This window comes from Leptodactylus fuscus, chromosome 1 (genome assembly GCF_031893055.1).
Source record: "Leptodactylus fuscus isolate aLepFus1 chromosome 1, aLepFus1.hap2, whole genome shotgun sequence".
Taxonomy (NCBI): domain Eukaryota; kingdom Metazoa; phylum Chordata; class Amphibia; order Anura; family Leptodactylidae; genus Leptodactylus; species Leptodactylus fuscus.
Genome location: NC_134265.1, coordinates 352411329 through 352436511, shown reverse-complemented (window position 1 = coordinate 352436511; position 25183 = coordinate 352411329). Strand labels below are relative to the sequence as shown.

Below are 25183 nucleotides of genomic sequence, written 5' to 3'. Positions count from 1 at the left end.
GTAGCGAATGGCCCGAACCGGGAACACGTCTGTGACATCCTTACCCTAGACACCCCCTACATGTATGACAGCGCTACAGGAGAACACATCCTCACCATATCACTTAGTAAGAGCGTGCTGGCTACATTGTAATGGGATTATTAGACCTAAGCCAGGAGTGACACTCCCTACAAGCCCCATAGTGGTGGAGCTGGGCCGTGAGGGAATGTACTCGCCCCCAGATGTGGTTTAATACCGGTAAATTTTATTCATGATGAACACCATGTATGTGCCTGGCCGTAGGGACAATGGGCGCCCCTGCTGATTTAATTTCGGTGTACTCCTATTGAAAGTAATGGAGCAGGGCTGTGCCGGTGTCCACCACTGCCACACTGCAGCAGGGGCAAAGCAGCCTACGTTCTCAGGAATGGTGAGGTTTCTGCGGTCAGTAATAGTGTGGAGGTTCTGCAGGGGTATTGTCGCTGCCCATTCACTCGAGTAGTTTCCAGAACCGTAAAGCAGCCGGATCAGCTGATCTGTATGGGGTCTGGGTGTCGGACCTCACGCATCACATACTGATGGATAGCTCATCTGTAGGAAATATATATTTCTAGTCAAACAGCTCCTTTAACATCCATAGTAACATGGTAAAATCTTGTTGTCTGGCTGTCACCACTAGAGGGAGCTGACTGCATATCGGTTTGTTATATGGCTGCTGTCTACATATCAGGTTATGCTGAGACTTGTAGTCTAACGTATCTTATACGGCTCCTTCCTTACAGCCGGCACCCAGGCAGGAGAGGAGATTCCCATCATCTCCAGGACCAATATCAAGGAATGTAAGGACACTTTCTCCAACGAGAAGTTTGACTTCCACAACAACCCCAACATCACCTTCTTCGTGTACGTCAGTAACTTCACTTGGCCCATAAAGATACAGGTAGGTGGTCCTGGACCCGCCCGGCCGCAGCAGCAGATGGGGTAGGGGGTAGATGTGACAGTGATTGGGAATGTTTATATGGAGAGGCTGAAACCCATCCTGACCTAGTCATGCTTGTATGGCTGCTGCTTTGTGACAGTGTGTCAGTGCAGACAGTCCAAAAAACTCCAAGTGAACTAGCCCTAAGAAGCATTATAATACCGTGATTGGTCTGGGAGGGGGTAACTACAGGCAGCGACTGTCACTACCGGTGCGCTGTCACGGAGCCACTGCAGATGTTACATTGTGGCGGTCTTGTTTCTATATGGTTGTAATGATTACATAGTATCTGTCACTGCTATTTTGCCTTGCGGTTGTTATAGTTACACTACGGCAGTGATATTTACACTGTGGTTGTCACCGTCATTTTGTAGTCGTACTGACTGTCACTGTTATGTGCCGGATTATCAGATTGTCAACGCAGTCATGTGCTGGATTAGCAGATTACCATCACTGTCTCGTACCGGATTGGATGATCAGATTGTCAGGGCTGTGGGTGGCGGATTATCAGATGGCTAGTGCTGTGGGTGGCGGATTAGCAGATTGTCAGGGCTGTGGGGTGGCGGATTATCAGATTGTCAGGGCTGTGGGGTGGCGGATTATCAGATTGTCAGGGCTGTGGGTGGCGGATTATCAGATTGTCAGGGCTGTGGGTGGCGGATTATCAGATTGTCAGGGCTGTGGGTGGCGGATTATCAGATTGTCAGGGCTGTGGGTGGCGGATTATCAGATTGTCAGGGCTGTGGGTGGCGGATTATCAGATTGTCAGGGCTGTGGGTGGCGGATTATCAGATTGTCAGGGCTGTGGGTGGCGGATTATCAGATTGTCAGGGCTGTGGGTGGCGGATTATCAGATTGTCAGGGCTGTGGGTGGCGGATTATCAGATGGCTAGTGCTGTGGGTGGCGGATTATCAGATGGCTAGTGCTGTGGGTGGCGGATTATCAGATTGTCAGGGCTGTGGGTGGCGGATTATCAGATGGCTAGTGCTGTGGGTGGCGGATTATCAGATGGCTAGTGCTGTGGGTGGCGGATTATCAGATTGTCAGGGCTGTGGGTGGCGGATTATCAGATGGCTAGGGCTGTGGGTGGCGGATTATCAGATTGTCAGGGCTGTGGGTGGCGGATTATCAGATTGTCAGGGCTGTGGGTGGCGGATTATCAGATTGTCAGGACTGTGGGGTGGCAGATTATCAGATTGTCAGGACTGTGGGTGGCGGATTATCAGATGGCTAGTGCTGTGGGTGGCGGATTATCAGATTGTCAGGGCTGTGGGTGGCGGATTATCAGATTGTCAGGACTGTGGGGTGGCAGATTATCAGATTGTCAGGGCTGTGGGTGGCGGATTATCAGATGGCTAGTGCTGTGGGTGGCGGATTATCAGATGGCTAGGGCTGTGGGGTGGCGGATTATCAGATTGTCAGGGCTGTGGGTGGCGGATTATCAGATTGTCAGGGCTGTGGGTGGCGGATTATCAGATTGTCAGGGCTGTGGGTGGCGGATTATCAGATTGTCAGGGCTGTGGGTGGCGGATTATCAGATGGCTAGTGCTGTGGGTGGCGGATTATCAGATGGCTAGTGCTGTGGGTGGCGGATTATCAGATTGTCAGGGCTGTGGGTGGCGGATTATCAGATTGTCAGGGCTGTGGGTGGCGGATTATCAGATGGCTAGGGCTGTGGGTGGCGGATTATCAGATGGCTAGTGCTGTGGGTGGCGGATTATCAGATGGCTAGTCCTGTGGGTGGCGGATTATCAGATTGTCAGGACTGTGGGGTGGCGGATTATCAGATTGTCAGAGCTGTGGGTGGCGGATTATCAGATTGTCAGGGCTGTGGGTGGCGGATTATCAGATGGCTAGTGCTGTGGGTGGCGGATTATCAGATGGCTAGTGCTGTGGGTGGCGGATTATCAGATTGTCAGGGCTGTGGGTGGTGGATTATCAGATTGTCAGGGCTGTGGGTGGCGGATTATCAGATGGCTAGTGCTGTGGGTGGCGGATTAGCAGATTGTCAGGGCTGTGGGGTGGCGGATTATCAGATTGTCAGGGCTGTGGGGTGGCGGATTATCAGATTGTCAGGGCTGTGGGTGGCGGATTATCAGATTGTCAGGGCTGTGGGTGGCGGATTATCAGATTGTCAGGGCTGTGGGGTGGCGGATTATCAGATTGTCAGGGCTGTGGGTGGCGGATTATCAGATTGTCAGGGCTGTGGGTGGCGGATTATCAGATGGCTAGTGCTGTGGGTGGCGGATTATCAGATGGCTAGTCCTGTGGGTGGCGGATTATCAGATGGCTAGGGCTGTGGGTGGCAGATTATCAGATGGCTAGGGCTGTGGGGTGGCGGATTATCAGATTGTCAGGGCTGTGGGTGGCGGATTATCAGATTGTCAGGGCTGTGGGTGGCGGATTATCAGATTGTCAGGGCTGTGGGTGGCGGATTATCAGATTGTCAGGGCTGTGGGTGGCGGATTATCAGATTGTCAGGGCTGTGGGTGGCGGATTATCAGATGGCTAGTGCTGTGGGTGGCGGATTATCAGATGGCTAGTGCTGTGGGTGGCGGATTATCAGATTGTCAGGGCTGTGGGTGGCGGATTATCAGATGGCTAGGGCTGTGGGTGGCGGATTATCAGATGGCTAGTGCTGTGGGTGGCGGATTATCAGATGGCTAGTGCTGTGGGTGGCGGATTATCAGATTGTCAGGGCTGTGGGTGGCGGATTATCAGATGGCTAGGGCTGTGGGTGGCGGATTATCAGATGGCTAGTGCTGTGGGTGGCGGATTATCAGATGGCTAGTGCTGTGGGTGGCGGATTATCAGATTGTCAGGGCTGTGGGTGGCGGATTATCAGATGGCTAGTGCTGTGGGTGGCGGATTATCAGATGGCTAGTCCTGTGGGTGGCGGATTATCAGATTGTCAGGACTGTGGGGTGGCGGATTATCAGATTGTCAGAGCTGTGGGTGGCGGATTATCAGATTGTCAGGGCTGTGGGTGGCGGATTATCAGATGGCTAGTGCTGTGGGTGGCGGATTATCAGATGGCTAGTGCTGTGGGTGGCGGATTATCAGATTGTCAGGGCTGTGGGGTGGCAGATTATCAGATTGTCAGGGCTGTGGGTGGCGGATTATCAGATGGCTAGTGCTGTGGGTGGCGGATTATCAGATGGCTAGTGCTGTGGGTGGCGGATTATCAGATGGCTAGGGCTGTGGGGTGGCGGTTTATCAGATGGCTAGTGCTGTGGGTGGCGGATTATCAGATGGCTAGGGCTGTGGGGTGGCGGATTATCAGATGGCTAGTGCTGTGGGTGGCGGATTATCAGATGGCTAGGGCTGTGGGGTGGCGGATTATCAGATGGCTAGTGCTGTGGGTGGCGGATTATCAGATGGCTAGGGCTGTGGGGTGGCGGATTATCAGATGGCTAGGGCTGTGGAGTGGCGGATTATCAGATGGCTAGTGCTGTGGGTGGCGGATTATCAGATGGCTAGTGCTGTGGGTGGCGGATTATCAGATTGTCAGGGCTGTGGGTGGTGGATTATCAGATTGTCAGGGCTGTGGGTGGCGGATTATCAGATGGCTAGTGCTGTGGGTGGCGGATTAGCAGATTGTCAGGGCTGTGGGTGGTGGATTATCAGATTGTCAGGGCTGTGGGTGGCGGATTATCAGATGGCTAGTGCTGTGGGTGGCGGATTATCAGATTGTCAGGGCTGTGGGGTGGCGGATTATCAGATTGTCAGGGCTGTGGGTGGCGGATTATCAGATTGTCAGGGCTGTGGGTGGCGGATTATCAGATTGTCAGGACTGTGGGGTGGCAGATTATCAGATTGTCAGGGCTGTCACTTGGCAGATTATCAGATGGCTAGGGCTGTGGGTGGCGGATTATCAGATGGCTAGTGCTGTGGGTGGCGGATTATCAGATGGCTAGGGCTGTGGGTGGCAGATTATCAGATGGCTAGGGCTGTGGGGTGGCGGATTATCAGATTGTCAGGGCTGTGGGTGGCGGATTATCAGATTGTCAGGGCTGTGGGTGGCGGATTATCAGATTGTCAGGGCTGTGGGTGGCGGATTATCAGATGGCTAGTGCTGTGGGTGGCGGATTATCAGATGGCTAGTGCTGTGGGTGGCGGATTATCAGATTGTCAGGGCTGTGGGTGGCGGATTATCAGATGGCTAGGGCTGTGGGTGGCGGATTATCAGATGGCTAGTGCTGTGGGTGGCGGATTATCAGATGGCTAGGGCTGTGGGTGGCGGATTATCAGATTGTCAGGACTGTGGGGTGGCAGATTATCAGATTGTCAGGGCTGTGGGTGGCGGATTATCAGATGGCTAGTCCTGTGGGTGGCGGATTATCAGATTGTCAGGACTGTGGGGTGGCGGATTATCAGATTGTCAGAGCTGTGGGTGGCGGATTATCAGATTGTCAGGGCTGTGGGTGGCGGATTATCAGATGGCTAGTGCTGTGGGTGGCGGATTATCAGATGGCTAGGGCTGTGGGGTGGCGGTTTATCAGATGGCTAGTGCTGTGGGTGGCGGATTATCAGATGGCTAGGGCTGTGGGTGGTGGATTATCAGATGGCTAGTGCCGTGGGTGGCGGATTATCAGATGGCTAGTGCCGTGGGTGGCGGATTATCAGATGGCTAGGGCTGTGGGTGGCGGATTATCAGATGGCTAGGGCTGTGGGTGGCGGATTATCAGATGGCTAGGGCTGTGGGGTGGCGGATTATCAGATGGCTAGGGCTGTGGGGTGGCGGATTATCAGATGGCTAGTGCCGTGGGTGGCGGATTATCAGATGGCTAGTCCTGTGGGTGGCAGATTATCAGATTGTCAGGGCTGTCACTTGGCGGATTATCAGATTGTCAGGGCGGATTAGCAGACTGTTTTCCCTGCACTGTGGCTGCTGATACGGGTGGATCTCTGACTACCGCCACTCAGGGTTGTCAGTCTGTCAGACGTCGAGCCCTCGCACTTGTGTTTAGGAGACTTTAGTTTTTCACGTTTATCCCCGGACTATATAATGAGCACATAGACACTGCTGACACTGCGCCGCTCAGTGCTGCCCCCTCTCCTGACACCTTTCCTGCCGCCGCGCGCTGTCATTGCTGTCAGACGCTGTTTTTAGAAACATAATCTCATAGGTGTCTCTTGTTTACCCTGCTCTGTTCTGTTGTTGTGGTTGTTAAAGGGGTGTTGATGCAATGATAACTGCTGACAGAAGTGCGCCCCCTGCCTGAGTACAAGCCGCATGTGCAGGGCCTGGTAGTCTGCCCTGGGATGGGGGGGGGGGGGGAGATCTGGAGAAGGGTCTTGGTGACTCCTCAAGATGTTTATTTTTCCTATACAGGAAATGAGAGGAAATTAACTCTTTCCACTCACCGGCCATTCATAGAGATGCAGCAGAGCTCAGATTGTCAGATGTAGCAGAGCTGTGACATCGCCGTGTCTTATAGTGGCGCTAGTGTTATATACTGCGAGTACGCGTTTTTTATTTTACCATCTTAAAGGGTTCATTCTCATTTTTTTAAAGGCACGTTTTGTACTTTCTGACTTCATTTTCAGTTCTTATCTGTGGTCAGTATCTCTGCTTGCTGTCAGGGCGTAAGAGTGTTTGTGTTTCAGATAATGGACTGAATGCTGAGGTTTTGTTACAGTCTACCAGTCCCCAGTAGTCACAGCCTGTCCCCCTATATTTCTCCAGTAGTCACAGCATGTACTCATATATTTCCCCAGTAGTCACAGCCTGTCCCCCTATATTTCTCCAGTAGTCACAGCATGTACTCATATATTTCTCCAGTAGTCACAGCCTGTCCCCCTATATTTCTCCAGTAGTCACAGCATGTACTCATATATTTCTCCAGTAGTCACAGCCTGTCCCCCTATATTTCTCCAGTAGTCACAGCATGTACTCATATATTTCTCCAGTAGTCACAGCCTGTACACCTATATTTCTCCAGTAGTCACAGCCTGTCCCCCTATATTTCTCCAGTAGTCACAGCATGTACTCATATATTTCTCCAGTAGTCACAGCCTGTACACCTATATTTCTCCAGTAGTCACAGCCTGTCCCCCTATATTTCCCCAGTAGTCACAGCCTGTCCCCCTATATTTCCCCAGTAGTCACAGCCTGTACACCTATATTTCTCCAGTAGTCACAGCCTGTCCCCCTATATTTCCCCAGTAGTCACAGCCTGTCCCCCTATATTTCTCCAGTAGTCACAGCCTGTACACCTATATTTCTCCAGTAGTCACAGCCTGTACACCTATATTTCTCCAGTAGTCACAGCCTGTCCCCCTATATTTCCCCAGTAGTCACAGCCTGTACACCTATATTTCCCCAGTAGTCACAGCATGTCCTCCTATATTTCCCCAGTAGTCACAGCCTGTTCCCCTATATTTCCCCAGTAGTCACAGTATGTCCCCCTATATTTCCATAGTGTTCACAACCTGTCCCCCTATATTTCCCCAGTAGTCACAGCATATCCTCCTATATTTCCTCAGGAGTCACAGCCTGTCCTCCTATATTTCGCCAGTAATCGCAGCCTGTGGCCTTATATATCCCCAGTAGTCACATCCTATCCTCCGCTATTTCCCCAGTAGTTACAGCCTGTACACATATATTTCCCCAATAGTCACAGCATGTCCTCCTCTATTTCCCCAGTAGTCACAGTTTGTCCCCTTATATTTCCCCAGTAGTCACAGCAGGCTCCCGTCCTTCCCCAGTAGTCACAGTTTGTCCCCTTATATTTCCCCAGTAGTCACAGCCTGTCCTCCTCTATTTCCCCAGTAGTCACAGCCTGTCCTCCTATATTTTCCCAGTAGTCACAGTTTGTCCCCCTATATTTCCCCAGTAGTCACAGTTTGTCCCCTTATATTTCTCCAGTAGTCACATCCTATCCTCCGCTATTTCCCCAGTAGTTAAAGCCTGTACACCTATATTTCCCCAGTAGTCACAGCCTGTCCTCCTATATTTCCCCAGTAGTCACAGCCTGTACACATATATTTCCCCAGTAGTCAGTTTTGTCCTCCTCTATTTCCCCAGTAGTCACAGTTTGTCCCCCTATATTTCCCCAGTAGTCAGTTTTGTTCCCCTCTATTTCCCCAGTAGTCACAGCAGGCTCCCGTCCTTCCCCAGTAGTCACATCCTGTCCATCTTCCCTAGTCCACCCACCAGTGGTTATAACATGGCAGCTCTTTCCGACCTACCCAGTCACAGCCAAGCCTGGCCTTTCTTCTGACTGGGTCGGATCTTGGCCAGTTTGCCCGTTGCCAGGGGCTTGAGGAGAGTTGTGGATTCCCTCCATGTGTGAGCGGCATTACAATCATGACATGAAAGGAACGTCCTTACAAAGCTGCTGACAGAGCCTGGCCTCGGAGGTATAGATGTAGCAGAGCTGAGGCGTCTATTCAGACCTTTCATATAGGCCATAGATTGCTTCTGTATGTCTCTATACAATTTGAAGTATGCGAAGTGACAAACTCCGCTCTGCTACATTGTAAGTGGTGTGAAGTGACAAGCTCCGCTCTGCTACATTGTAAGTGGTGTGAAATGACAAACTCCGCTCTGCTACATTGTAAGTGGTGTGAAGTGACAAGCTCCGCTCTGCTACATTGTAAGTGGTGTAAAGTGACAAGCTCCGCTCTGCTACATTGTAGGTTAGATGTTGTGGCAAATGACAAGCTCCTCTCTAATACATTGTATGTTATAAATGGTGGCAGATAACAAGCTCAGCTTTGTTGCGTTGTCACATGACAAATTAGTGCCGTGCTACATTATAATTTATAAGCGATAACAAGCTCAGCTCTGCTCCATTGTGCATGAGAAATAGTACCAGATGACTATCTCACCCTGGACATGTGGTTTTGTTATACATGGTGCCATATGACACACTCAGCACTGCTACATTGTACATTATCTGAGGTGCCAGATAACAGATTCAGCTTTGCTGCATTATAGGGAGCACCAGATAACAGATTCAGCCCTGCTGCATTATAGGCACCACCAGATGACACACTCGGCTCTGCTGCATTATAAGTAGTACCAGATGACACATTCAGCTCTGCTACATTATGTACAGTACCAGATCACATTCTCTGTTCTGCTGCATTATAAGCAGCACCAGATGACACACTCGGCTCTGCTGCATTATAAGTGGCATTAGATGACACACTCAGTTCTGCTGCATTATACGTAGAACCAGATGACACACTCGGTTCTGCTGCATTATAAGTAGCACCAGATGACACACTCGCCTCTGCTGCATTATAAGTGGCATTAGATGACACACTCTGCTCTGCTGCATTATACGTAGCACCAGATGACACACTCAGCCCTGCTGCATTATACGTAGCACCAGATAACACACTCAGCTCTGCTGCATTATAAGTAGCATTAGATGACACTCAGCTTTGTTGTCTTATAAGTAGCACCAGATGACACACTGAGCTCTGCTGCATTATAAGTAGCATCGGATGACACATTCAGCTCTGCTACATTATGTATAGTACCAGATCACATTCTCTGTTTTGCTGCGTTATAAGTGGCATTAGATGACACTCAGCTCTGCTGCATTATAAGTAGTACCAGATGACACACTCAGCTCTGCTGCATTATAAGTAGTACCAGATGACACACTCAGCCCTGCTGCATTATACGTAGCACCAGATGACACTCTCGGCTCTGCTGCATTATACGTAGCACCAGATGACACACTCGGCCCTGCTGCATTATAGGCAGCACCAGATGACACACTCGGCCCTGCTACATTATACGTAGCACCAGATGACACACTCGGCCCTGCTGCATTATACGTAGCACCAGATGGCACACTTGGCCCTGCTGCATTATAGGCAGCACCAGATGACACACTCGGCCCTGCTACATTATACGTAGCACCAGATGACACACTCGGCTCTGCTGCATTATACGTAGCACCAGATGACACACTCGGCCCTGCTGCATTATAGGCAGCACCAGATAACACACTCGGCCCTGCTGCATTATAAGTAGCAGCAGATGACACGCTCGGCTCTGCTGTATTATACGTAGCACCAGATGACACACTGAGCTCTGCTGCATTATAAGTAGCACCAGATGACACACTCGGCTCTACTGCATTATAAGTAGCACCAGGTGACACACTGAGCTCTGCTGCATTATAAGTAGCACCAGATGACACACTCAGCTCTGCTGCATTATAAGTAGCACCAGATGACACACTCGGCCCTGCTGCATTATACGTAGCACCAGATGACACACTCAGCTCTGCTGCATTATAAGTAGCACCAGATGACACACTCGGCCCTGCTGCATTATAAGTAGCACCAGATGACACACTCGGCCCTGCTGCATTATACATATCACCAGATGACACACTCGGCTCTGCTGCATTATACGTAGCACCAGATGACACACTCGGCCCTGCTGCATTATACGTAGCACCAGATGACACACTCGGCCCTGCTGCATTATACGTAGCACCAGATGACACACTCAGCTCTGCTGCATTATAAGTAGCACCAGATGACACACTCGGCCCTGCTGCATTATACATATCACCAGATGACACACTCGGCTCTGCTGCATTATACGTAGCACCAGATGACACACTCAGCTCTGCTGCATTATAAGTAGCACCAGATGACACACTCAGCTCTGCTGCATTATAAGTAGCACCAAATGACACACTCGGCTCTGCTGCATTATACGTAGCACCAGATGACACACTCGGCCCTGCTGCATTATAAGTAGCACCAGATGACACACTCGGCTCTGCTGCATTATATATATCACCAGATGACACACTCGGCTATGCTGCATTATACGTAGCACCAGATGACACACTCGGCCCTGCTGCATTATAAGTAGCACCAGATGACACACTCAGCTCTGCTGTATTATACGTAGCACCAGATGACACACTCAGCTCTGCTGCATTATAAGTAACACCAGATGACACACTCGGCTCTGCTGCATTATAAGTAGCACCAGATGACACACTCGGCCCTGCTGCATTATAGGTAGCACCAGATGACACACTCGGCCCTGCTGCATTATATGTATCACCAGATGACACACTCGGCCCTGCTGCATTATATATATCACCAGATGACACACTCGGCTCTGCTGCATTATACGTAGCACCAGATGACACACTCGGCCCTGCTGCATTATACGTAGCACCAGATGACACACTCAGCTCTGCTGCATTATAAGTAGCACCAGATGACACACTCGGCCCTGCTGCATTATATGTATCACCAGATGACACACTCGGCCCTGCTGCATTATATATATCACCAGATGACACACTCGGCTCTGCTGCGTTATACGTAGCACCAGATGACACACTCGGCCCTGCTGCATTATACGTAGCACCAGATGACACACTCAGCTCTGCTGCATTATAAGTAGCACCAGATGACACACTCAGCTCTGCTGCATTATAAGTAGCACCAGATGACACACTCGGCCCTGCTGCATTATACGTAGCACCAGATGACACACTCAGCTCTGCTGCATTATAAGTAGCACCAGATGACACACTCGGCCCTGCTGCATTATATATATCACCAGATGACACACTCGGCTCTGCTGCGTTATACGTAGCACCAGATGACACACTCGGCCCTGCTGCATTATACGTAGCACCAGATGACACACTCAGCTCTGCTGCATTATAAGTAGCACCAGATGACACACTCAGCTCTGCTGCATTATAAGTAGCACCAGATGACACACTCGGCCCTGCTGCATTATACGTAGCACCAGATGACACACTCGGCTCTGCTGCATTATAGGCAGCACCAGATGACACACTCGGCCCTGCTGCATTATATATATCACCAGATGACACACTCGGCTCTGCTGCGTTATACGTAGCACCAGATGACACACTCGGCCCTGCTGCATTATACGTAGCACCAGATGACACACTCAGCTCTGCTGCATTATAAGTAGCACCAGATGACACACTCGGCCCTGCTGCATTATACGTAGCACCAGATGACACACTCGGCCCTGCTGCATTATAAGTAGCACCAGATGACACACTCGGCCCTGTTCCCTTTAAGGCAGCACCAGATGACACTCTCAGCCCTGCTGCATTATAGGCAGCACCAGATGACACACTCAGCTCTGCTGTATTATAAGTAGCACCAGATGACACACTCAGCTCTGCTGCATTATACGTAGCACCAGATGACACACTCAGCTCTGCTGCATTATAAGTAGCACCAGATGACACACTCGGCCCTGCTGCATTATAAGTAGCACCAGATGACACACTCGGCCCTGTTCCCTTTAAGGCAGCACCAGATGACACTCTCAGCCCTGCTGCATTATAGGCAGCACCAGATGACACACTCTGCTCTGCTGCATTATAGGCAGCACCAGATGACACACTCGGCTCTACTGCATTATAGGCAGCACCAGATGACACTCTCGGCTCTGCTGCATTATAAGTAGCACCAGATGACACACTCGGCCCTGCTGCATTATATGTATCACCAGATGACACACTCGGCCCTGTTCCCTTTAAGGCAGCACCAGATGACACTCTCAGCCCTGCTGCATTATACGTAGCACCAGATGACACACTCAGCCCTGCTGCATTATAAGTAGCACCAGATGACACACTCAGCTCTGCTGCATTATAGGCAGCACCAGATGACACTCTCGGCTCTGCTGCATTATAAGTAGCACCAGATGACACACTCTGCTCTGCTGCATTATAAGTAGCACCAGATGACACACTCGGCGCTGCTGCATTATAGGCAGCACCAGATGACACACTCGGCCCTGCTGCATTATATGTATCACCAGATGACACACTCGGCCCTGCTGCATTATAAGTAGCACCAGATGACACACTCGGCTCTGCTGCATTATAAGTAGCACCAGATGACACACTCAGCTCTGCTGTATTATAAGTAGCACCAGATGACACACTCGGCCCTGCTGCATTATACGTAGCACCAGATGACACACTCAGCTCTGCTGCATTATACGTAGCACCAGATGACACACTCAGCTCTGCTGCATTATAAGTAGCACCAGATGACACACTCGGCCCTGTTCCCTTTAAGGCAGCACCAGATGACACTCTCAGCCCTGCTGCATTATAGGCAGCACCAGATGACACACTCAGCTCTGCTGCGTTATACGTAGCACCAGATGACACACTCGGCTCTACTGCATTATAGGCAGCACCAGATGACACTCTCGGCTCTGCTGCATTATAAGTAGCACCAGATGACACACTCGGCCCTGCTGCATTATATGTATCACCAGATGACACACTCGGCCCTGTTCCCTTTAAGGCAGCACCAGATGACACACTCAGCCCTGCTGCATTATAAGTAGCACCAGATGACACACTCAGCTCTGCTGCATTATAGGCAGCACCAGATGACACTCTCGGCTCTGCTGCATTATAAGTAGCACCAGATGACACACTGAGCTCTGCTGTATTATAGGTAGCACCAGATGACACACTCAGCCCTGCTGCATTATAAGTAGCACCAGATGACACACTCGGCGCTGCTGCATTATAGGCAGCACCAGATGACACACTCGGCCCTGCTGCATTATATGTATCACCAGATGACACACTCGGCCCTGCTGCATTATAAGTAGCACCAGATGACACACTCGGCTCTGCTGCATTATAGGCAGCACCAGATGACACACTCAGCTCTGCTGTATTATAAGTAGCACCAGATGACACACTCGGCCCTGCTGCATTATAGGCAGCACCAGATGACACACTCGGCTCTGCTGCATTATACGTAGCACCAGATGACACACTCAGCTCTGCTGCATTATAAGTAGCACCAGATGACACACTCGGCCCTGTTCCCTTTAAGGCAGCACCAGATGACACTCTCAGCCCTGCTGCATTATAGGCAGCACCAGATGACACACTCGGCTCTACTGCATTATAGGCAGCACCAGATGACACTCTCGGCTCTGCTGCATTATAAGTAGCACCAGATGACACACTCGGCCCTGCTGCATTATATGTATCACCAGATGACACACTCGGCCCTGTTCCCTTTAAGGCAGCACCAGATGACACTCTCAGCCCTGCTGCATTATACGTAGCACCAGATGACACACTCAGCCCTGCTGCATTATAAGTAGCACCAGATGACACTCTCGGCTCTGCTGCATTATAAGTAGCACCAGATGACACACTGAGCTCTGCTGTATTATAGGTAGCACCAGATGACACACTCAGCCCTGCTGCATTATAAGTAGCACCAGATGACACACTCGGCGCTGCTGCATTATAGGCAGCACCAGATGACACACTCGGCCCTGCTGCATTATATGTATCACCAGATGACACACTCGGCCCTGCTGCATTATAAGTAGCACCAGATGACACACTCGGCTCTGCTGCATTATAAGTAGCACCAGATGACACACTCGGCGCTGCTGCATTATAGGCAGCACCAGATGACACACTCAGCTCTGCTGTATTATAAGTAGCACCAGATGACACACTCGGCCCTGCTGCATTATACGTAGCACCAGATGACACACTCAGCTCTGCTGCATTATACGTAGCACCAGATGACACACTCAGCTCTGCTGCATTATAAGTAGCACCAGATGACACACTCGGCCCTGTTCCCTTTAAGGCAGCACCAGATGACACTCTCAGCCCTGCTGCATTATACGTAGCACCAGATGACACACTCAGCCCTGCTGCATTATAAGTAGCACCAGATGACACACTCAGCTCTGCTGCATTATAGGCAGCACCAGATGACACTCTCGGCTCTGCTGCATTATAAGTAGCACCAGATGACACACTCTGCTCTGCTGCATTATAGGCAGCACCAGATGACACTCTCGGCTCTGCTGCATTATAGGCAGCACCAGATGACACACTCTGCTCTGCTGCATTATAGGCAGCACCAGATGACACACTCTGCTCTGCTGCGTTATACGTAGCACCAGATGACACACTCGGCTCTACTGCATTATAGGCAGCACCAGATGACACTCTCGGCTCTGCTGCATTATAAGTAGCACCAGATGACACACTCGGCCCTGCTGCATTATATGTATCACCAGATGACACACTCGGCCCTGTTCCCTTTAAGGCAGCACCAGATGACACTCTCAGCCCTGCTGCATTATACGTAGCACCAGATGACACACTCAGCCCTGCTGCATTATAGGCAGCACCAGATGACACTCTCGGCTCTGCTGCATTATAAGTAGCACCAGATGACACACTGAGCTCTGCTGTATTATAGGTAGCACCAGATGACACACTCAGCTCTGCTGCATTATAAGTAGCACCAGATGACACACTCGGCGCTGCTGCATTATAGGCAGCACCAGATGACACACTCGGCCCTGCTGCATTATATGTATCACCAGATGACACACTCGGCCCTGCTGCATTATAAGTAGCACCAGATGACACACTCGGCTCTGCTGCATTATAAGTAGCACCAGATGACACACTCGGCGCTGCTGCATTATAGGCAGCACCAGATGACACACTCGGCCCTGCTGCATTATAAGTAGCACCAGATGACACACTCGGCTCTGCTGCATTATAAGTAGCACCAGATGACACACTCGGCGCTGCTGCATTATACGTAGCACCAGATGACACACTCGGCTCCGCTGCATTATACGTAGCACCAGATGACACACTCGGCTCTGCTGCATTATAAGTAGCACCAGATGACACACTCGGCGCTGCTGCATTATAGGCAGCACCAGATGACACACTCGGCCCTGCTGCATTATATGTATCACCAGATGACACACTCAGCCCTGCTGCATTATAAGTAGCACCAGATGACACACTCGGCTCTGCTGCATTATAAGTAGCACCAGATGACACACTCGGCGCTGCTGCATTATACGTAGCACCAGATGACACACTCGGCTCCGCTGCATTATACGTAGCACCAGATGACACACTCGGCTCTGCTGCATTATAAGTAGCACCAGATGACACACTCGGCGCTGCTGCATTATAGGCAGCACCAGATGACACACTCGGCCCTGCTGCATTATATGTATCACCAGATGACACACTCGGCCCTGCTGCATTATAAGTAGCACCAGATGACACACTCGGCTCTGCTCCACCAGTGAGGAGCGCTCTTTGTGATGTGAGTGCTGTCATTATGCAGGTGCTGCTGTGTGCGCCCCTTGTGCTGCCCTATGAATGGCGCCCTGTACAGGGGTTCAGGGCCCTGCACCGTCCCTGGCCCATGTTTTTGCACCTCTATAAATATCCCTGAAGTGGTCGGAGGCCGCCTGTCGGTTTAGGATGTTTTTCCTGCTCCCGCAGATTCCTACTTCCAATGGGCACACACAGGGCGGACTGTGTGCCCATGAATGCCGCCTCTGTGCCGGCCACATACTTTGGGGACTGGTGTGGAGGACATGCCTTGTCTCCAGCCTGGCCGCTGTTTACGCTGGGGCTCGGCTCGCACAGACCTGCTCCTATTTCCTGACCAAACATAAACAGCAGCAGTGGCACCGGGGGACACGGACCCTGCACATAAGGTGCTCTGTGAGGATGAGGGGGGAAGAAGTCTCTAACTGGGCGCACCTTTAAGGCGAGGGATCCATGGCCTTCATGGTAGAGTGACAACTTAGTACAGACGTCCTCCGCTTCACCCCTGGCACTTGCTGCATGGCCCCTGTAATCTCTGGAGTGACGTGTCGTAGAGATTGGGGCCCCTCCAACATAGCAATGTTCTCTCATTATGGGAGGGGGATCTTTATTTAGGGGGGTTCTTGCAATGTAACATCTTAAGGGTATATGGGTCTGGGCTACCTGGCTTGGAAATATGGGGGTCCCCTGCCCTATACTGCACTACTCTGCCATCACTACACAATTAAGGGGGCGGGCAGGGGTCTTGGCGTCCACATCTATATTCTGAGAACCCACTCTCAAGGCCTTTAGACCCTCTAAGGATTGTGGCTTGCATCAATATGAGATTGGGGTCCAATTCCTGGAACCCCCCACTTATTAGATGATTGTAGGTCCTGAGAGCCCCTTCATTGTTTAACAAGCACAGCGCCACCTATTTGATAGAGGTTGTGCTTGGTATTGCAGCTCATTACCTGTCACTTGAATGGGACTGAGCTGCAGAGAGGCGCAGTAACTAATACCGCCACTACTGACTATGTGGCACTGTTCCTGAGTAGCAATGAGTAGGACATGACTTTCTCCCCTAAATTCAGCTGATTGGTGGTGTGTGAAGAATCAGAGGCTTTCTGGTCCTGACGTCCTAAGGACAAAGTCCTGTAAAATAGTCATTGATGGTGGAGGCATCTTCTGGTATGACCTGAACCACCACCCACACTGTCCCGCCTCATCCATCAGATTTTGTGACTACCCTGTTTTGTCATCCGCCATGACTGGTGACCTACTTGTCCATCCTCATACTGGATCTTCCTGATCTCCAGGGACGTGATTATCACCTTCTCTATGCGGCAGGAAGGATGGGGTTAATGATGGGCTAGGACCGCATATATTATAATAGTCTTGTTTACTGTCATCAGGACCTAAAACACTTCAGTCAGGTTATCACTTTGGCTTAAAGGGGATGTTTGGGTTACAAAGACTGTTTTCATGAATTCCGGGGCTACTAGACCCTCCTCGTAGGCTCTGGAGGACCAAACATGTCCTCACATTACATGGACAGCCCATTGATTTCAATAAGATCTGGTGTTATACCTTATTTCTCCTGTGGGGGTGCTGCAGGGAAATGTATTACTTACTAGTAACTTCCCCATGATCCCAGCAGCCGGTCACTTACAGGCCAGTGCGATGGCGAATCCTCTGTCCCAGTCTTTCCTGCAACGCTGACTTAATGGTTCATACTGATCTGCATGGACGCCCGAAAGATGGAGACCCTGTCTGCTTAAAGGGATCCTATCATTTAAACTCTTTTTTTTTTTCTAGCTGACACGTCGGAATAGCTTTAAGAAAGGCTAATCGTCTCCTACCTTTATCAGTCTTCTCTGCGCCACTGTTCGGTGACAAATCAGTTTTTTCTCGGTATGCAAATGAGTTCTCTTGCAGCACTGGGGGCTGTCCCCAGCGCTCAAACAGCACTGGAGGCGTCCCCAATGCTGTGAGAGAACTCTCTCCAGCGACGCCTCCATCTTCCGCCTCTTCTTCATCTTTTTCCGGCTGGGGTCAGACTTGTGCGCCTGTGCATTCGGCTCTGCCATCGGGACCCAGGCAAAACCGAGTGCACAGCCCGGCCGGCGGCCATTTTTTTGGAGGCCGCTTACTTGCGCATGCGCAGTACGCTCCTGTTCTCCATAGAACTACAGGAGCATACTGCACATGCGTGCATAGCGGCCTCCAAAAAAATGGCTGCCGGCCGGCCTGTGCACTTGGCTTTGCCTGGGTCCCGATGGAAGAGCCAACTGCGCAGGTGCTGGAGTGTGACCCCAATGAAAATGAAGGCATCGCTGGAGAGAGTTCTCTGGCAGCATTGGGGACACCCCCAGTGCTGTCTGAGCACTGGGGCCCGCCCCCAGTGCTGCAAAAGAACTCATTTGCATACCGGTAAAAAACGGTACTTCTAATGAACGGCGGGCCGTAGGCGACTGATAAAGGCAGGAGACAAATAGCCTTTCTAAAGGCTATCCCGATGTGTCAACTAGAAAAAAAGTCTATAAATGATAGGATCCCTTTAAGATCCCTTTACACGCGGAAAACCATTGGCCACATAGCCTACAATGGGGTCCGCCTGGTTCAAGCCCAGTTTCCGTCGGTTTTATTCCTTGCAGGACTTTTTGTCTCTGCGGATTGTGCAGCGGAGTCTGATTGTAAGGTCCGGTCACATCTGCGTCCGGGCACTTTTCTCTCTGTATGTTTCGTGCGGAAACCACACAGACCTCATTATAGTCTATGGGGTCTGCAGGGTTCCTTAGGTTACTGCTTTTTTATGTGGATTAGGTTTCTGCTTGGGGAGTCCCCGAGTGAATGGAAACCCACGCACAGAGGTGAACGAGAAGAAGTTCTGCCCGGGGAATGCCATTATAGTCTATGGGGTCTACAGGTAACTGGTGTTTTAGCGGGAGGGTATTGGAGAGCACTGTGTAAACGTCACCCTAGCCTTAGTTGCAGAGCTGACTTTGTGCCGTTGCAGAGCTGACTTTGCTGCGGAGCTGACTTTGCTTCGGAGCGCTCCCGTCAGCGGCGTTGGCAGAGGCGGCACATACGTTTTTTTGTTTTTGGTGGGCGCAGTTTATTAGTGTAAATAATGCCTCCCAGACTTGTGCCGCTCGCTGGGCTTTCCAGGACAGGCAGCCCTGGCATGGCTCCTTAAGGATGTGCGAGGAGGGAGGAGGAGGAGCGGTGCGGCCGTGATTGGAAACAGAGCCTGTGAGGGATCCTCTGAAAGATGGAGCAGATGCTTCCTCTCCAGCTATTCCTGCCTTATTTTTGGCAGTGATCGAAATTTTTTTTTTTTTTTTTTTCCTGAAGTGCTTCCTGCTCTCACAATGTTGCAGATTTGGAGAGCTCCACCGTCCCGGGCGCCCGTCACTTGAGAAGAATTTTTTAATTTTTTTTTTGGAGGTGTTTTTGTGTCTTCCTCATCGCTTTTTGCGGCTTCTCCCTGGAGGTAACATCTGCGGCACTTTTTTCACAAGTGTGGAGACTCCGGAGAGGGATCCGTCTCGGAGGAGATCTCGTCGCCGCTGCCTCTCCCTGTTTTCTAACTTTTTCCTTCTGGTGGAGTCTGGAGCAGGACACATGTGGTAGGAGGACTGTCCGGGCCAGACTAAGGCGGGGGCGGGGGTCCGGGGATTCTCTCATACAAGTTTTACTACTTTCTTACGCACTTTGATGCATAAAAATCTCAGTGTAAAATAAGTTTTTGTTTTTAGATTTCCCACCGATATTTTTACGTTTGTTTTTTCTTTGTGTCTCCCAATAGATCACATTAGATCCGAATTTTTCCTCTGTTTAAAGTAGGAGGTGCGCTAAAAAGTGCAAAAAAATTCTTTGTCGTCACTTTAGTCCATGCCAAGGTGATGGGTGAGGGTCTGACATCTCGTGGACCCCCCCACCTGTTAGAAAGCCTAGGGCTGAGCTGCAGTACCTGGCATGGCCACACGCGCAGATAAACTTTCGGAGGGGCTGTGGTGCCATGTCATGGATGCTATGTGTCCTCTATATTGTTCTTTAGGATACCCCCCTTAGGGTGTGACTGTGAGCAGAGTGACTAGGGTGGTAGATCCTGTATATTACACAAGTAGGTGTGTATAGAGAAATAGTACATTGGCACCTGTGGCGGTTTATTATTCAGTGCACTATTTGGCGCTGTTATTTATGTAGGATCTTGATCTATATGATGTCACCTTCCTCTTGTATAGAGCAGAGCCTCCTACAACATGGTGTATCAAGGGTTAAAGGAATGGTGATACGGTGTTAATGAGAAATGCAGAGGTAGCAGAGCTGAGTGGGTCACTGTTGCACTGTGACGACACTGCTGCTCTGGGGGACACAAACAACTCTGACTCTGCTGCACTGTGGACATGGACAAACTCTGTCCTGCTGTATCCTATGCACGTGTAACCCTGACTCTGCTATACTGGGCTCATGCACGGCCCCGGCTCTGCTACATATCTCTATTAGTATACACTGTGATCTCAGATCGTGAGCCCTGCAGGCTGCGAAGTGAAACTTGGCATCCGGAGTCGGAGTGAAAATGTAATCGTTCAGGATCGCTCATTAACGAGGCTGCATGGAGACTTGTAACCCGTCCTGCGCGGCTTCCGGTGCTGGCGGTCTGGTCATGTGATCAGCCGTCAGGTGTCAGCACCGAGAACTGTCATAGACCCTGCAGTCAGGGTGGGAGGGGGCTGATGTCCTGTTATCGGGGGTGGACGTCACATCATCATCCTATATTATATTGACTTGCATTCTAATGACATATATCTTATGAATACCGTATATACTCGAGTATAAGCCGACTTATACGATATTTTATCGTTTATAATATATTTTATATAATATATCTTATCTTATAATATCATATAAGTTAGTAAAATCCTCTCTGGGATGTGCCAGCTCTTCTCTGCCCTTTGACTGGAGAGATTCTGTATAGGAATAAATCAGAAGGGTCCTCAGATGTTGTCAGGACCACCGTGGACCCCTATCAATAAAAGACTAGCCCTGGGCAGTGCATTGTAGATATAGCATTATAGACCGGGAGGGAGGTCTAATGGGTGAGAAGTTTGATCTGATATGCGAATGAGCTGACAAGTGTCCAGTGGGCGGTCCTGAGACTGGCAAGTGCTGTGACTGTTCTCTGTAAACCATCCCTCGCCTCTCCCATTGCTGTTATTGAATATTGTGTTGTCAGACATTGCTAGACCCTTCAGTAAGGACCAAGGTGAGTCCAGGCGGGGTGTATGGAGGAGAGCCTGGGCACATGCCAGGCTCGGGACTGCCCACTGGGCACATGCCAGGCTTGGGACCGGCCACTGAGAACATGCCAGGCTTGGGACCGCCCACTGGGCACATGCCAGGCTCGGGACCGCCCACTGGGCACATGCCAGGCTTGGGACCGCCCACTGAGAACATGCCAGGCTTGGGACCGCCCACTGGGCACATGCCAGGCTCGGGACCGCCCACTGGGCTCATGCCAGGCTTGGGACCGCCCACTGGGCTCATGCCAGGCTTGGGACCGCCCACTGGGCTCATGCCAGGCTTGGGACCGCCCACTGGGCACATACCTGGCTCTGGACCGCCCAGTGGCACTTGCCTGGCTCGGGACCGCCACTGGGCTCATGCCAAGCTCAGGACCACTCACTGAGAACATACCAGGCTAGGGACCGCCCACTGGGCACGTGCAGCCCTATATACATAGCTGTCCTTTTCTCAGTGAATAGACCTCTCTACTCATTGGAGTTTGGTGCACAGCGCCCCCGTGTTGTCTAATCCATCAGTGTAAGCAACTACAACAGTTGCATTCAGTTCCTTGAGGGTTTTCTATAATGAAGTCCAGACCACTATTGCACAGACCGATGCCACTGTAGCAGACCCTCTGCTGTGAGAAGTAAAAGTTCTGCATTTCATAGCCTGCAGGCAGAGAGGATGAGATTTCTAGGTACGCAGGGATTTGGGGCACAGCTCTGGATAGCGATACATCAGTCGCCCACTTCCCTATTACTGAAGACAGATATTTTCTCAGGAGTCTGGGAAAGCTGGATTTGCTCTGTTAGCTGCAGGGGCAGGTTGTCAGACACTCTCCTGACACCAGGCCGGGCCAGCCGTCATCTGTCTCCATGTTTCCTTGTCTTACCTGTTGTCACAGGTGCGGCCGGTGTCATCGCCCTCTACGTAAACATGGTGACTTGTGTAGCTGCTCATCCAGTACATAGCACAGGCTGGTGGGGGCGCTGCGCTCCTCACATCATGTATAATTGTATTATTCACTCATTAAGCACACTGATGCCCGCCATTAGTATGCCAGCCGGCTCCGCGCCCTCCTCTCCCACATGCACAGAAGGGTCTTTGTGGTCCGGGCTGAAGCGTCAACCATTCCTGGTACAGGGATTAGTGATCACCTAGCAACACAATCCGCGCCCGCCATCCCGGCCTAGTCCTGGGGCCCCGCCAGCCTGCACTTGTGGCTTCCCATGTGGAGTCCTCTGTGCGCCCTCCTGACTGAAAAGTTGTGTCACCAGTGTTTGGGAAAGCTGGGTGACGACCATTATGGCTCCCAACGTAAGGGCGGTCATCCCGCGCCCCCTCCAATCACTAGTCAAAGTGACCACTGGCACATCGGTATATAGATTGTGCATGTCTGTATTACCGCAGGCAGATTCCTGATCAGGAGCCTGAGAAAGTTGGATACCGTTCCCTATGGAAGCTGTAGAGGCGGCGATTTATGTACACAGGGTCATTGTTATGCAATTGTAAATAGTCTGTTAATTCTCTAGTCACAACCAAAGCTGCAGCAAAAACAAAAAAAAAGCAGTTGGCCACTGGGGGGGGGGGGTGTTTTGTGTTTGTATATAAATTTATATTTGGGGAAGGGGAGCTCAATATCCCTTATTACCACTCCTCATCATAGATCCTTGGCTCACTCTCAGTATCACTGGTGCACCAGCAGGGGGTGCTTTGTCCTTGGCTCACTCTCAGTATCATTGGTGCACCAGCAGGGGGTGCTCTGTCCTTGGCTCACTCTCAGTATCACTGGTGCACCAGCAGGGGGCGCTCTGTCCTTGGCTCACTCTCAGTATCACTGGTGCACCAGCAGGGGGTGCTTTGTCCTTGGCTCACTCTCAGTATCATTGGTGCACCAGCAGGGGGCGCTTTGTCCTTGGCTCACTCTCACTATCACTGGTGCACCAGCAGGGGGTGCTCTGTCCTTGGCTCACTCTCAGTATCACTGGTGCACCAGCAGGGGGTGCTCTGTCCTTGGCTCACTCTCAGTATCACTGGTGCACCAGCAGGGGGTGCTCTGTCCTTGGCTCACTCTCAGTATCACTGGTGCACCAGCAGGGGGTGCTTTGTCCTTGGCTCACTCTCAGTATCACTGGTGCACCAGCAGGGGGTGCTCTGTCCTTGGCTCACTCTCAGTATCACTGGTGCACCAGCAGGGGGTGCTCTGTCCTTGGCTCACTGTCAGTATCACTGGTGCACCAGCAGGGGGTGCTCTGTCCTTGGCTCACTCTCAGTATCACTGATGCACCAGCAGGGGGTGCTCTGTCCTTGGCTCACTCTCAGTATCACTGGTGCACCAGCAGGGGGCACTTTGTCCTTGGCTCCCTGTCAGTATCACTGGTGCACCAGCAGGGGGTGCTCTGTCCTTGGCTCACTCTCAGTATCATTGGTGCACCAGCAGGGGGCGCTTTGTCCTTGGCTCCCTGTCAGTATCACTGGTGCACCAGCAGGGGGTGCTTTGTCCTTGGCTCACTCTCAGTATCACTGGTGCACCAGCAGGGGGCGCTTTGTCCTTGGCTCCCTGTCAGTATCACTGGTGCACCAGCAGGGGGTGCTTTGTCCTTGGCTCACTCTCAGTATCATTGGTGCACCAGCAGGGGGCGCTTTGTCCTTGGCTCACTCTCAGTATCATTGGTGCACCAGCAGGGGGCGCTTTGTCCTTGGCTCACTATCAGTATCATTGGTGCACCAGCAGGGGGCGCTCTGTCCTTGGCTCACTCTCAGTATCACTGGTGCACCAGCAGGGGGCGCTCTGTCCTTGGCTCACTCTCAGTATCACTGGTGCACCAGCAGGGGGTGCTTTGTCCTTGGCTCACTCTCAGTATCATTGGTGCACCAGCAGGGGGCGCTTTGTCCTTGGCTCACTCTCACTATCACTGGTGCACCAGCAGGGGGTGCTCTGTCCTTGGCTCACTCTCAGTATCACTGGTGCACCAGCAGGGGGTGCTCTGTCCTTGGCTCACTCTCAGTATCACTGATGCACCAGCAGGGGGTGCTCTGTCCTTGGCTCACTCTCAGTATCATTGGTGCACCAGCAGGGGGCGCTTTGTCCTTGGCTCACTCTCAGTAGCACTGGTGCACCACCTGGGGGCGCTCTGTCCTTGGCTCACTCTCAGTATCACTGGTGCACCAGCAGGGAGTGCTTTGCCCTTGGCTCACTCTCAGTATCACTGGTGCACCAGCAGGGGGTGCTTTGTCCTTGGCTCACTCTCAGTATCACTGGTGCACCAGCAGGGGGCGCTCTGTCCTTGGCTCACTCTCAGTATCACTGGTGCACCAGCAGGGGGTGCTTTGTCCTTGGCTCACTCTCAGTATCATTGGTGCACCAGCAGGGGGCGCTTTGTCCTTGGCTCACTATCACTGGTGCACCAGCAGGGGGTGCTTTGTCCTTGGCTCACTCTCAGTATCATTGGTGCACCAGCAGGGGGCGCTCTGTCCGTGGCTCACTCTCAGTATCATTGGTGCACCAGCAGGGGGTGCTTTGTCCTTGGCTCACTCTCAGTATCATTGGTGCACCAGCAGGGGGCGCTCTGTCCGTGGCTCACTCTCAGTATCATTGGTGCACCAGCAGGGGGCGCTCTGTCCTTGGCTCACTCTCAGTATCATTGGTGCACCAGCAGGGGGTGCTCTGTCCTTGGCTCACTCTCAGTATCATTGGTGCACCAGCAGGGGGCGCTTTGTCCTTGGCTCACTCTCAGTAGCACTGGTGCACCACCTGGGGGCGCTCTGTCCTTGGCTCACTCTCAGTATCACTGGTGCACCAGCAGG

At 51.5% G+C, this 25183-nt stretch overlaps 1 protein-coding gene across 1 annotated transcript in view; it reads left to right on the top strand.

Annotated features, from left to right (window-relative positions):
- ATRN (attractin) overlaps positions 1-25183 on the top strand; it is a 106578-nt gene that overhangs the window by 50759 nt on the left and 30636 nt on the right. Inside the window, exon 24 of the mRNA XM_075261777.1 lies at positions 762-919. Coding sequence (XP_075117878.1) covers positions 762-919 — 158 coding nt within the window. The remainder of the gene's footprint in view (positions 1-761; positions 920-25183) is intronic.